This window comes from Centruroides sculpturatus, unplaced genomic scaffold, assembly GCF_000671375.1.
Source record: "Centruroides sculpturatus isolate CEXI.00-Female unplaced genomic scaffold, Cexi_2.0 scaffold49, whole genome shotgun sequence".
In the NCBI taxonomy this organism is placed as follows: domain Eukaryota; kingdom Metazoa; phylum Arthropoda; class Arachnida; order Scorpiones; family Buthidae; genus Centruroides; species Centruroides sculpturatus.
The window spans coordinates 517,682-532,718 of NW_019384317.1; the positions used below are offsets into that span (position 1 = coordinate 517,682).

At 26.7% G+C, this 15,037-nt stretch overlaps 1 protein-coding gene across 1 annotated transcript in view; it reads right to left on the reverse strand.

Moving 5' to 3' along the window:
* The window catches only part of LOC111623693 (RAB6A-GEF complex partner protein 1-like), a 114,058-nt gene that overhangs the window by 31,442 nt on the left and 67,579 nt on the right, over window positions 1–15,037 (reverse strand). The window contains exons 13-19 of the mRNA XM_023366357.1: window positions 14,808–14,908; window positions 12,729–12,956; window positions 8,375–8,413; window positions 8,108–8,218; window positions 7,804–7,893; window positions 2,482–2,647; window positions 1,807–1,914 (exon numbers count right to left, since the gene is read on the reverse strand). Of these exons, the coding sequence (XP_023222125.1) occupies window positions 1,807–1,914; window positions 2,482–2,647; window positions 7,804–7,893; window positions 8,108–8,218; window positions 8,375–8,413; window positions 12,729–12,956; window positions 14,808–14,908 (843 nt within the window). The remainder of the gene's footprint in view (window positions 1–1,806; window positions 1,915–2,481; window positions 2,648–7,803; window positions 7,894–8,107; window positions 8,219–8,374; window positions 8,414–12,728; window positions 12,957–14,807; window positions 14,909–15,037) is intronic.

The following is a 15,037-nucleotide window of genomic DNA, read 5'->3' on the forward strand; positions in this document are numbered from 1 at the left end:
GCTGAACTTTGGAGACATCATTAATATAAATATAATTTTTATGGACGTTAAATAATAAATGGTTTTTAGTAGGTCTGCTGCTCGTTTAAACTCAATGGTTTGTGCAATCCTGTCGCGACACAAGTCGGCGATGACGTTTTACTGAATTATAGGAGTTTTTTAGCATGTTTGTATGAATACTGTCGCAATTTTTTCGCCATGATATAGGAATCCAAACTATAGGAACCCGTGTTATAGGGGGTCGACTGTATCTATGTAATAGCTAATGTCTGACAGAAAAAAAAAATGTTTATTTTAGATTGCAAAGTGATAAAAATTTATAATCCGAAACCAGTTTTCGTAATCTCTATTTATATTTATATGTCTACATATATCTATATATGCATACAAATATGTATATACTGTATATAATCTGCTCCACACTGAAATCTCTTTTTTTTTATAGAAAAAACTTAATTAGCAATTTAAAACAGTCTGGAAATTTTTGTTCAATTCATAAAAATAAAATTTATTTAAAATTTAGAAATTTAATTTTTGCTTATATGTATATCAATTTTTGAAATATTTAGCTTAAAAAAATTTTATGATAAGGGTAATATAAACATGTTTGGGAGGTTATGTAAAAGTAAAAATATTTCTTTCATTTTGTTTCTGAAAAAGTGTATTTTTAACTTGCAAAAATTTTATTGGAGAATGTTCATAAAAATGACATGCCACTGCCACAAGAAACTTCATCAATTCTGATTTAAGCTAGAAAAACAGAGGTATAAAATACACATAAATGTAGACAAAACAGAAAAAAATATTTTCTATTTTTTACATGTTCAGATAATAAAATTTTAGCAGAAATGCTAATATCCTCATATACTTTATTTTTGTTTGAATAAAGCAAGAGGAAGTAAAGCATGTCTTTATTTACTGTTATATAATATTTGGCATTAAGTTCAAACTATAGCATGTTGAATAAAGTATGTAATATGAAAAAAAAAAAAAAGTGCTTTCTGCCAGTAATAATTAAAAATTTTTTCAAATTATTCTTAAACACAAAGTGTAATCAACTTTTGTTGTTGGAATTTTTAAAGTAACACCACTGATAGAGGAGAGGACAGATCCTTCTTTACATATTTTAATGTAAGTTGTAGCCTACAGTTAAAGAGTGATTTATGTTATTGTTTTTAGAAGTTCACTGAAAGTTTAAAAAGAAATTTTGTGCAACAGTTGTTTTTGCAATTGTCTACAATGTGAAACATAGTTAATTCTTAATACTTTTTATATGATTACAGCCAAGTTTATTAATCAAGTACAAACCTAGTAGCCAAATTCATTATCATATCAATAATGACTAATTTTGCATATTCTATACATACATATATATACAGTGTATATATATACACACACACTGAAAATAGTCTTATTTTTTTTATCATTTATAAGCAATAAGTCAAATATGTCCATAGGCTAAATTTGGCCCTGGAGGTAATAATCACTAGTCCTAAGTTATACATTTGACAATAACTCTAACAGAGTCTAATTCATAAGTTTTATCAATGGTTTTTGATTAATAGGTTAGACTCTAGTAGAAAGCTTATTTCTGAAACCAAATGTTAAGAAAGCTGGCCATGACTTAAGATTTTCTTTCTGTAATTGGCAGTATGATCAATAATTTAAATAAATACTGTATATATAAATTGTTTTCTTTGCCACAATACAATATGAATATTTATAATTTATTTTAAATATAATTTATACATATATATATATTTCAATCAAATATTTTAAATACTTAAAATAATGTTTTATAATTACCTATTTCAGTTCTTAATGATGTCAGTATTGCAGAGACAACACAGGCAGGATGAACAACTAAATTTGAAACATCTAACTCGTGTAGACGAACAATATGCAAAGTTGAATCTAAAATAATATTTTAATGTATATGACATATTTATCATATTTCTAAATAATTTTGTATAAAATGTTATAATTCAATTTATTTAATTCAAATGTACTCAGTGATAAATAAACTATTTTTGTTAAAAAAGAAAATCCAATTTAATTCATACAATTTTTATTCTCTGTAATTCTTAGTAATTACTTTTAAATAGAATTTCTTATTATATATGTAGAAATAGTGATAGAAATAAAGAACAAGAAATGACAATAATCTTCCAGCATTCATAACTGTCTTGGTAGAATGATAAATGTTTGTCTTTTGTCCCTTTCCGCCATCACCAACAGTCGTCTTCCCTCACTTCTCCCCTTACTCGTCCCTCTCTCTTGTTCTCCTCATCTCCCCCACAACCCTTGTAAGTTTATTGTTTTAAAGGTTTAGGAATGTTACTTGTTTAAACCCCACATATATATTATTTGGTAATATCTAAGAAATAATCATTTTTATATTTCTTTCAATTACAATTTATAATTTCAAGATTAATTACCAACAACAAGAAAAATGTAAATAGATTCTATTTTATTACTTACTGGAAGATGAATCTTTTTTTTGTAAATGATATAATGTCAGATGAGAATCTGCACAAAAACTAAGTAGACGATCACCAAGAACAGATAACTGAAGAACCTGTGTTGATACTTTGATAACTCTAACAAACTGATTATCTAATTTTGTTTCTTCAGGATACAAACGAATCTGAAAAATAAAAGTTTACATAACATAATAACTGATTAACTAACATTTCATATTCATCAAAATAATTTTATATTTAATGATATATTATTTATAATTTCCATTGATTTTATGATAAAATCAATGAAAATTATTTTGTTAAATAAAGAAATTATAAAATTTGTCAAAATATAAATAATTGAAAATTTTGAAATAATTTTAGAAATGAATAAAAATTTTTAGATATAATGATAATGGAAAATGCAAACAATTCTCAAATGTAACCTTTGTCTCAATATAATATTATGTTATACTGTATTTTTGCAGAATGATCAGCATGTCATGTATAAATGAGGGAGACCAGCAGATTACTGGCATGCCAGTTAAACTGACTAAAAAAACTAATCAAATGTAACAAAACTAATTGTTAAACAAATGTTAAAAAATTCTTCAGAGTACAATATAATATTCTAATTTGACTGACTTAAAATCAGGTAGAGAGTTTTCAATTACAAGACAATAAAAAAATAGCCAGTGTGGGCTACACTGACCATTTATCCCAACCTTAAAAATAACACCTTCTTCTCAAATTTCACACAAAGGTAAGTTGAGATAATTTAGGGCCAGTTTCTTAAATTTAACATGTTTAATTAAATTTATTAAATATCAATGGTATTATCATAAAATAAACATAAAAAAAAGCACTTTTGGAATTCCACAAGTTTTTATGTCATTAGAAAGAAGACAAAATAAAGAAATTAAATGTATAATTACAGTTTTTGATGCAATGCTGACAGTTTCACAATTTTAGAAAAAAGTCACATTCATTTTTACATTACATAACTCTCTTGTTTTTTTAATGGGTCCTCTACAGAGAGATACATAACCTCACTTAAACTGGCATGCCAGTCATTCCATAAAAATATGGTATAAAGCAGTGTTCATCGCCTCCCCTTCAATAAAACCGTTATGTAGTATCACCCTCTTCACTTCAAAATTCCGATGCCAAGAGCCAAGGCTAATGCCAAATTCGTACTGCATTGAATAGACTTGTGACTAGTATAGCATTATTTGTTTAAATATTGTACGATATAATGAATAAAATATCTAATTATTCTTAATATAATGTTTTACTATATCGCCCAAAAAATTTTTTTTCGCCCCACAAAATATAAATTGTTATTATACTTAAAAATTATTAAATTTTATTGTCACCCTTTATACCAGTGTTTCTCAATGCAATATCGCCCTCGTTGAGAAACACTGGTATAAAGGGTGACAATAAAATTTTTACACTAGTACAAATAAAGAGAAAAAAGTTAAATGATACCTCTCTCTACCTGAATACTTTAATTATAGCATTCTAAAAGTTTTTAAGAGACAGTGAAAATGTTTAAAAGGAAAAATATTTCATTTAGCAATTTATATACTTCTTTTGATCTTTGATATTCTGAAATATCTTGTCATTATGAATACTTTTTATGTTGAAAAACAAAAATTTAACTGGTAAAAAATTTAGATGAGAACATTATCCTTCAGCAAAAAGAAGGCATCTTTCTTTTGAAACTGTGGCTTTATGTAGGAAATATACTTCAATAATTTTTGAAACATCTACAAGATATAAAGCCCTATTGATTTTATTTTCTTCAGATTGGATCACGCCCAGTTTGTTGGAAAAAATGGTGGACTCAACTGATCCTGGATTTTTATATATAAAACTTTTTGAACTTTAATAAAGATTTTTAAAATTCACACTGCATGCTCTCTATTTTATTTCTGAATTATTTTGAAATATCCATAAGTCATCTTCAGCAAAAATGTTAATTGAGAAAATTCAGATTTTCTTGACAAATGTACTTGAAATCTTTATACAATGTAACTCTTCATGCATTCTGCTCATTCACTAGTGCTTGTACAGGAAAAACTTTACACAGATTTTCTTTTCTTACATTTTTAGGCAGAATACTCTATTCTGTTATGTTCACCTTACCTGTTAGTATTCTGTGAGATATTTAGTAATCTCTTTTTATAATTTCCAAACTTGAACAACAGAATCCACAATGCAAGATATGAAGGATAGTGCTTCTTAAAACATCTTAACTATCTTAATGTTTTATAAAATACTTATACCATTTAAATACAGAAAAAATAATGCTATAATCAAATTATGAAATTTAAACATTTCATGTTTCATTTTGCATTTTATCCAAGTTTACTATAAAGCCTTTCACTTCTCAACAAGATGTACCTGCAAAACTGTCTGATTCCATTAGTTACATTGAATACTTTGCTGAAAGGCATTACACAAGCTGTTTAAAACAAAAAAGTATCAAAGATTGTTTATAATACAAGAGAAATAATAGAAATCTATTCAGAATCAGTATTTTTTACTCTATTTTTCTCTACCTCAAATCATCTGTAACTCAAAGCTTTTCCTACCATTGGAGCTTAAGAGTTAGAGAAGTTTTACTGTACTTGCTATGTTTGAAGAACAAAAAATATGCAACTGTTGCCAATTTTATAGAAATCATCTTTTATTTGTCAAAGTTTACAATATTAGTCTTCATCATTTTAGGTTTGGTAAGAAGTAATCAACTTTTCTATATTATATACAGTGGAACCCCGGTTAACGAACTTAATCCGTTCCGCGACTCCGTTCGTTAACTGAATTGTTCGTTAACCGAAGCAATTTTTCCCATAGAAATTAATGCAAATGCAATTAATCCGTTCTAGTCTCCGAAATTTTTGTGATTTAATTTGTGATATACAGTAATTTTCTTTGATGAAAATGTAGGAAAACGTAGTATCTATCATTACAGCAACAAACATGTAAACTTTGTTTAATAAAATAGCACTGTACATACCTTCGTTTGTTGTAGTTGGTGGCAGAAAAGTGGATATATACGAACCTTAATGCTTAGAAGGGGAATCCCCTCCAAAAAAATAACGGGTAGCACTTCATCGGAAGATTCTTCGAGTCGAAGTCTCTTTCGGTAAAAAAAATGCACCAATGGCTAAGTGGTCTTCGTATCTTGAACACGGGGAATTTGTTCATGGGTTCGCACCTCGCTCAGATGGGCTGACCACATGGAGTTTTCCGGGTTTTCTCCACGTCTGTAACGCCTAAATAGAGGCCAGTTTTCCTTAAAAACACCTCCCAGAAGGCATTCCCCCTAGGCAGATCGCCCAAGTGTTGCGTTGCCGTAACTTAACAAACAAACAAACTCTTTCCGTAAGGAACAAGAAATTGATCTAAAGTTGATTGTCTTACTCTTTTAATCAAAATTTTTCTCAAATGCGATAGCGCATTGTCGTTTATATTGCGTTGTCGTTTTCTATTGCCACTATGACTTTTTTCTTTCTTGGATGTCATATTGATTAAATATATAAATCACAAAACTGAAAAAAGAAGTATAGTACAAACACTTGAAAAAGCAATGCTTAACTCGCGCGTGCCTAACACCAACTAAAATTTGACACAAAATACCGTTACGTTCGTTATCCGAATTTTGTTCGTTATCCGAGACAAAATTTTTGCAAAATAAAAGTTCGTTAACCGATTTGGTCGTTAACCAGGACGTTCGTTAACCGGGGTTCCACTGTACTATGAATGTTATTTGATGAAATTGTTTAAAAATTCATTTTTAAGTGCATATTATGTTACTTTATAAAGCTTTTGAAAACAGAAAGTTAAACTAATTGCTGTTTTTTTCTTTATTTTAATTGTTCTATTTCCCAAAATAAGTAATAAATGATGATGATGATGATGATAGATTTTTATCATCATTTTAAGAAAAGAGTATGTATCTCTTTACAACCTTCTTATGTTCATCTAGTCATAATATTTCTTGAAGAGAATTCAAAATAATTTTTCCTGCTCTTTTTACTTTTAAAACATCAAGTTTTATTTCGTCCTTATTATATTAAATATTATTTAAAACAGATTTAAATTTAAGACAAATAACTAACTTTTAACATAGGCCTAATTTTTATTGCATACACAATGGTAAATCCTTGACAAAATCTGTTTTATTGGAGATTATTTAAATTGAGTAACAGTTTCTAAATCAATGTGAGAAAGCTCTAATAACACTGATTTTTCTTACTACTTTAAGAAACTGAAAATTGTGTTCCTTATTTATGAAACAAAACTATTTTCTTTAAATTAATAAAAAGTTAGATTTGAAATTTTTAATTTTAATTAGAATACAATATGTATTGTTTACTTCAGAATATGTAATAATTTAAATTTCATGATAAAATTTGGGTTGTTAATTGTTCAATTATTTGAAAATATTTTTCATTTTCATATTCACTGTCCTGCTCAATGCTTCTTTAGAAATCTAATTTATAGTAAACATGCTAGTATAACAGTTAAATATGAATCACATGGGGATAGGAATTTTCACCGTGTATTTTTTCATATGATGCTGTTTTTAAGCATTTTATTACCTTTAAATAACAATTCTGTAAGATAAACCAGCATATATTATATATATATATATTATAGCTTAGTTGGCAAGTTATTAATGGTACATCAATGGAATACATATTTTAAAAAATCTGATTCCGCACTGCTTTCTTTAGAAGTACAAAAAAAATTCAAAAAATGCCTTAGTACTTTTGAGTTAAACAGCTCATCTTCAAAGGCAGCACAAAAACTAGATTTGAATACATCCACAAAATTTCATGTGTTTAAATTTAGTTTTTTTTGTACTGATCAGGTATTTAGCTTAAAAATATTAAGGCATTTTTGAATTTTTCTGTACTCCTAAAGAAAGATGTGTGGAATTGTTTATTTACAAATTCATAGAAGTATTATATGAGTTAAAAAATTATTCTTTTTGATTTTTTATATGATTATTTTCTAATAATTCAATTTTAATTAATGCAATAAAATAAATACTTCTTTACTTTTGGAAGTTTACACTGAATAAATTATCATAAAAAACTTTAAATAATAAAATGATGTAAGACAAAAATTCAGACAAATGGAAAAAAAAGAAATATTATTTCTAATAGACACAGTACACAGCATAAACTTTCAGAAACAGAGAAACTCTATTCTATTAGGAGTGATTAATTAAATTAAAAACTTTCTTAAATATAAAAAGTTTGTGCATAACAAATTAAATTTATTAAGCTTTATAGTTCTTTGAAATAAGAACAATGAACAATACCTCATCTCTCATATCTCTCAAATTATAACATCCAAGTATAAGATAATCTTCCCACCAAAGTAAACCTCCCATCACAACAAAATCCTGTTCCTTAAAAATGTTATTAAAAAGTAATATATTAAAAATAAAATAAATTTTGTATATTTATATTCTAATTAATACATTTTAATAAGTTTTTTTATAAAGATTTAATTTTATTTAATTTTGATAAAAAGTCTACTACAAAAGTTCATTTTCAATTTATAAAAAAAAATATATATACAGTATGTAAATAAGTACCAAAAAAAGTATAAATAATACTAACTTGTGTTTCATTCCCAAACAGTTTCCACCTTCTATATATAAGAGAATAATGAGCTAACCCACTTCTACCTGCAACAGCAACATGCTGACCAGATGGATCAATGCATGCATGCTACAATATTGCAAAGTTCAATAATTAGGAAAATTAATAATGATAATTATATGTATACATACAAGTTAATTTCTAATACTTTTAAAAACAATTTATATAAAATCATATCAGAAATTTTAAGCAAAAAATGTAAATTATTAAATATATAGAACTTACTCTTATGGGCCAGTTATTTCCCAGATATGAATAAGGAATCTAAAAATATCAATGTTGAAAATTTAATTATGCCTGGCTAAAAATTTAATACTTTAAATTAGGAAGAAATATAATAAATTAAATTTATAGTAAAATTAATAAATATTATTAGGTATATTTAACCAATGAAAGAAATACATCAACATATTAATATATACAACAATAACCAAAGGAAATTAAAATTAATCTTATAAAAATAAATGTTATTAGGACATCACACGACTTTCTCGTATCACAACAGAATTGAAACAGAGCCAGAAAGAAAGAAGAAATTCCTGCACTTGTTAGGCACAAAAGAGGCTATCCTTGTACCTACTGGCAACAGCAGACACCATCCTTGCACTGGCCTGATCCAATAACAAAGTAATCACCATTGATTGCTTTGTTCTTGTATTTTGTTCATTTTTCATGCTTACTTTTCTTTAAGTGCAAGCAATGCTGTTTTTATTGCAGTAATGCTGTATATATTAAGTAACCTGGCTGAGGAAGGACTTCTGAACAAGGCAAAATTCATTCTGGGAAATTTTGTGTGAATTGAATGAAAAATTGAAACTGAGTGTGTGATGAACCTGTAATTATAATGGAAAAGCCAATGAGGTTCATAATTATTCATGGACTCCTATTTTTACTTTGCTAGTCCTGTTATATATAACAGAGGGAAAGTATGGCAATAGGTCAAAAAATGATCTCCCCCAAGATTTTTACATTTTTTTACCTTAAAATGTTGAGAAATATTTAGAGATTTTTATCTGTATGGATGTTAATGGTGTGGGATCATTAACATCTGCATGCATGTGTGTTTGGCATGGTTTTGTTCATCCTCATGGCATTGTCAAAAATTTCTGAAATTTTGCAGAGAGGTTTGTGTATTAGGGGGATTGATGCTATTAAATTTTGATGGTTTAAGATTGATAGAGTGGAAAGGGCTTTGTTTGTTATATCTCAAATATGGTTAGATTTAATGATGATTTTACCTGTTATTAGCATTTAGAACTTTTTATAAAACCTATTCATACCATGAAAATTAAGCTTTTTGCCATTTTATAATAATTAAAAATATAAAAAGTTTTTTAAAAATGAAATATCATAACAGATGGCTCCACCGAAATTTTAAATTTTGCTGGAAAAATATTGAACTTGTTGCTGAAGTTTTTACATTTAAATGGATCAACATTACATTTCTGGATTCCTCATTGCAATTAATGGAAAATTAAAAAGTTTTATCAAAATTGGCCCATTAAATTTTGAGAATGAACTTGATTCTATAAGCCCATGGATGATATGCTATTGACTGTGAAACATTATATGATAAAGTTGCGCAATTCATGCAATATAGCTTTGTCATGTTCACTTGTGAAACAGCCCAATATCTCAAAAACAAAGTCATGGATCCCAGTTTTTTATTACATTTTTTGATTCCTCATTGCAATTAATGAAAATGGCAAAGTTTAATCAAAATTGATCAAACACAATTCTGTAAGCCACATAAAAGAGGCTTTGCTAACACTGCTTCAATTAAACTAACAAATTCTTTAATTTTTCAGTTTTTAAAATATAATATTTCAGATTTGATTATATTCAAATCTGAAATATTAAATATCAGATATCTGATATTTAAATTTTCAATTTCTATAATATTTAAAATTTCTTCAAATATAATTCAGTTTTTTCCAATCTATTTAAAATATCTGGTTTTAAATGTAAATTTATGTATAAATAAAAAAAAATTGAATATACGATAATGCATTACAAAATTATATCACTAAAATTATTACACTGTCTCAAAATCTACATTGCAAAATCTAGCTTCAATCATATCATATCTAAATCTTATTTTTTGAAATTTTTAAAGATTTTATAAATGTATAAATTTTAAAAAAAATACTTTAATTCTCATTTTGTTCTGGAATACATTACTGATTCTAAAATAATAATTATAATCATTCAGAATTATAATTTGAATCCTTAGTTAATTAATTTTTATTAAATTTTTAAAATTAAGTAGCAATATTAATAGACTTTATAAACAAAATTACCCTCCAGTATAAATTGAACATTAATTTTAACAGATTTTATTGAAAAAATATATTTTACTTTAAAAATAAGTTTCATGTTTCTGAAGTTATCATTATACAATAATTTGTTTTAATCAAGTGACTATTATTTGTATTATAAATGATCTACAATAATAAGCCACAATAGATCACCTTCTTCACCTTTTCCTGCAAATTTGTTATTTTAAAACAAACATTTTCAGCCTTCTTTAGTGACCTGCTTCAGGTTATCAAATGGAAAAACAGGTTATGATTTAGAATGCTTAGTTTTTTATCTTCTAATTTTTTTCATTTTTTCATTCAATAACCTGAGGTAGACCACTAAGAAAGACAAAAACGTTTGTTTAAAAAATAAAAAATTGGTTAAAAAAAGTGAAGAAGTTGATCTGTTGTGACTTATTAGAAAAGATTAGCTTTCGGAAGAATCTGTATTGTTATAGAATAAGAAATCTATAAATGTATAAAAACTTTTATGCATTTGTACATTTCTTATTGTAGAAACAAAAAAATTTCCTAAAACAATTATCTAGAGAAATAATTTAATTGAATACAGCATCAGTAAAGTGGAGACAGTAAAACCTGTATAGACTAGAATCACAGGGCATATAATATAATAAATTTTCCATTTTGAACAGGTTTCTTTTAATCTTTAAATTTTATCAGATAAAATCACAGTTATCTTCATTTTTACAGTAAAATATCTCTTATTACAAACAAAAAAACAATTTATTACATTTTACATCCATTTATTCAAATGAATCCAAAGTGATTCCAAATAAGGATGGAAGTATTTGAATGCAATTATTTGAAGAATTATTTGATTCTAAAAAGTTCATGTTGTTCCTGAGAACTTCATCTAGGTTTTCAAATACTTGGATTTGAATACAGTGATACCTTGGTTTTCGCTGATAATCCATCTGAAAACAGCCGATGAAACCCAAAATTGACAAAAACTGAGACAATTATTTCCATATGAATCAATGGAAATCCAATTAATTTGTTCTAGACACTCCAAAATACATACCAAAAATATTTTATAGTATGTAAATATTGTGTTTAATATTAAAAACAATAAGAAATTAATAAAAAATGAATATAAAAGACTAATGTAAAGAATACATGAACGTTTAACATAGCATTTAACATGGCATTCAAAGGACTGCTCATTCTGAAAATTATTTTGGTTCCATGATGGAGCTAAAAGAAAAGAAAAGCAATGGAACTGTTTTGCTAGACATGCAGGGTAATGCTCACAGAAGGAGAAACAACGTCACACTAAGCAGGAACACGTGTCAGTCACCCTATGTTTTCACAAAATTAGCAGGCGGTCATGTAGGCACGTTGACGAAAACAGACAAATTTTCTGTGAAAAAAATCTACAAAAACCAAAACTGACAATAACCGAAGTCAACAAAAACAAAGGTATTACTGTATTTGAATACCTAGATTGAGTTCTCAGATGTGATCCTTATGAGCTCACACAATGTTGAACAAAACTGATTTCAGAACCAAGAACTAGTGTTGTGTTGCACTCTTGGGACTACTAAATGATAAAAACAGTAAAGCATCAGTCTACTGCTCTAGAGAATAGGGATTGAATCTGGGTGAGCAATTAGCCAGAAACTTTTCCTAATGTGTCAACCTCATCCCTCAACATCCAGTCATTCCCATTGTGAACCTAGATGAACTCACGATGGGTACAGAAAAAAACCCTCTTAGTGTCCATATGGAAGAAAGAGTCAATAAAAAAATCCCTCTTGGTTAATTCCAGGTAAAGACTAAAATTAACAGATAGCTTTAATCTGTAAATCCTTCATCATGTTATCTCCATTTCACTGAATAGATTTAAACACATTCTTGGAATACAGTTTTTCATGCTCTATTGTGAAAATTATACCTGGAGATGATTTTGCTACAAATGAAATTTTAATTTTCTTCTTTATTCAAGTTAACTTATATTCTTTATAATCAAAAACTTTTCCGTTTCCCTGTTGAACAGGTTTACAGCTTACAGTAAAATTTAATCAGAAAATTGCCCAGTTTGAAGTTTTTCATTTATGCAGGTTTCTGTTTTGGACCAGTTTTACTGTACTGATTTGATTTAGTATATATATTTTTGTACATTATATATGTAGACTTAATTATCAAACTATTAAATGTAATAATTAAAATAAGATGAATTATTCTAAAAGTACATTTTTATAAAATACTAATATGCTTATAAATGTACAAAAATAATTTATCTTTATCCAAAAACTTACTGGCACTATTATCCATTGTTTGTTTCCTATAGTCATCTGAGTGTTATTCCATATATTTTCTGACCTTTCCTCTTGATATCCATTTTCAATATCATTATATTCATTAAACTTGGAATGATAATCAGCAAATGAATGGTAGGGAGGGGAATGAAGCTGATGTACAATGTCAGCTCCAGCACTAATAAACAATCTATCTTCAGCTTGTAAAAAAACATGTTCTTTACCAGTCTGAAAAATATTTTTTTAATACTAAATAATTTATTATTATAGTCTTCAATAAATATTATTACCATAGTCTATTTTAGGAACATCTTTCTAAAATTAAAAATCATAAGATTGTTATAAGAATTCTAGAGCATATGAAATAAAAAGTATGTATGAAAAAATGGAATATTTAATCTGAATTAAGTAAATATAAGAATTGAATTATTTTATTTATTTGAAAGATTAAGTAATAAAATTATCTCTCTAAATTGCAAAATTCTTGGCACCATATTGTAAAAATAGAAATCCACACTGTTTTTTAGGTAGCCAAAGATATAATTTTATCATTTTTACTTTAAGTAAAAATGATAAAATTATATTTTTAATTAACTTTATTTTACAGCAATAGAAAATATTGATATTCTAAGTTGATGATCTGAACTGCATCTTCCAACAATTTTTTATTTTATATAGAATGTTCTATTGTTGATTTACATCATATTTTACTCAAATATTCTCTATAATATATTGTAATATATATTATAATATATTGTAAAATATTCTCTATAATATTTTGATTTATGAAGCCTAAATTTTGGCTTATTTTTTTGTAACTGGAATACATTAATTGCATATGTAGACTTTATTATTGTATTTGGAAATGCATTGCAGTTTTATTAACCCCACTTCAGTTCTTTTTTACAGATAGTATTCAATTAATTAACACAGATTAGTATTAAAACTGAGAAGTTAAACTGGATATATTAAAAAACATGTATATGGATAAAAATACAATTAATAAGATTTAAGAAATTAAATAAATATAATAAATAAACTGATACAAAGTTGGGTTTAAAAAACATTTTTTTTAAAAAAAAGGTGAAATTAGAAGGTTTTAAACAACTAAAAAAACATAAAACCTTCTATAAATGTATTCAATTTTTCTACTAATGTATTTTTTGAAACTTAACATTCTATGAGACTTTGATATCCAAACAAGGTAAAGTGCCATTATTTTCTATTTCAATTTCGCTATACTATAGGCATAGTCAAGTATTATATAAGGGTTGGTTAAGTATTATCATAAACAATGAAACAATCATCTACTTACCTATTATATGCTACTATCCCATGAAGATTTCTAATTACTTGATCAATTTTTATCATATATAATTCAGCTAGTTTGGGGCCTATACATGAGTCTATGGTTTTGTTTTTATACTTATAATTTTACCTTTTTTTAAAAAAAGGTTTTTTAAACTCAATTTTATACCAGTTTATTTATTTAATTTTTTAAATCTTATCAATTATACTTTTATCCATATACAAATTTTTAATATATCCAGTTTAATTTCTCAGTTTTAATACCAATCTGTGTTAAATAATCAAATACTATCTGTAAACAAGGTTGGTCAAACCAATCTGATAGCTTGCTGCACAAAAGCAAATCAAATATTAATTTTATTTAAACTAAATTTTATAAATTCTTGAAATCAAGTAGTTGTTCAGAAAAATTTTTCATTGAATATACAGTGGGTGATCGGTTAACGAACATAATCCGTTCCAAGACTTTGTTCATTATCCGAATTGTTCGTTAACTGATTATCGATTTACCATAGGTTTGTATGGGAATTTGATTAATTCGTTCCGAAGACTCCAAAAAATAAAAAAAAATATATACTTTTTTTACTACATTTATTTACATGTAATAGTAAAAATACATACATATGCTGTCTTGCATTTTTATTAGTCATGTTTTATCCGTTTGTGGGGGTTAAACAATCTGTCCAATGTCGATTGCTTTTCTCTTTTCTTCAGGATTTTTCGGAAGTAATTAATAGTATTGTAATTGTAGAGATCCCCAACCCAATGAACCTTATTCTGCTTTGGTTGCCACTTGGATGATATAACATCCTCCCACTCCTTCAAAAGATCTTTAGTAGCAGATGTCGACATTGGTCCTCTTTCGTCTTCCTCTTTTCCAAAAGATAACACATTTCGCTGAGTTTCTCGGTATTCTTCATTTGAGAGTTCTTGGAGTTTTTCTGTCGTCAGATCAATTTCAGGTTCCATTATGAGCTCTAAAATGCTCTTTATTTCTCAGA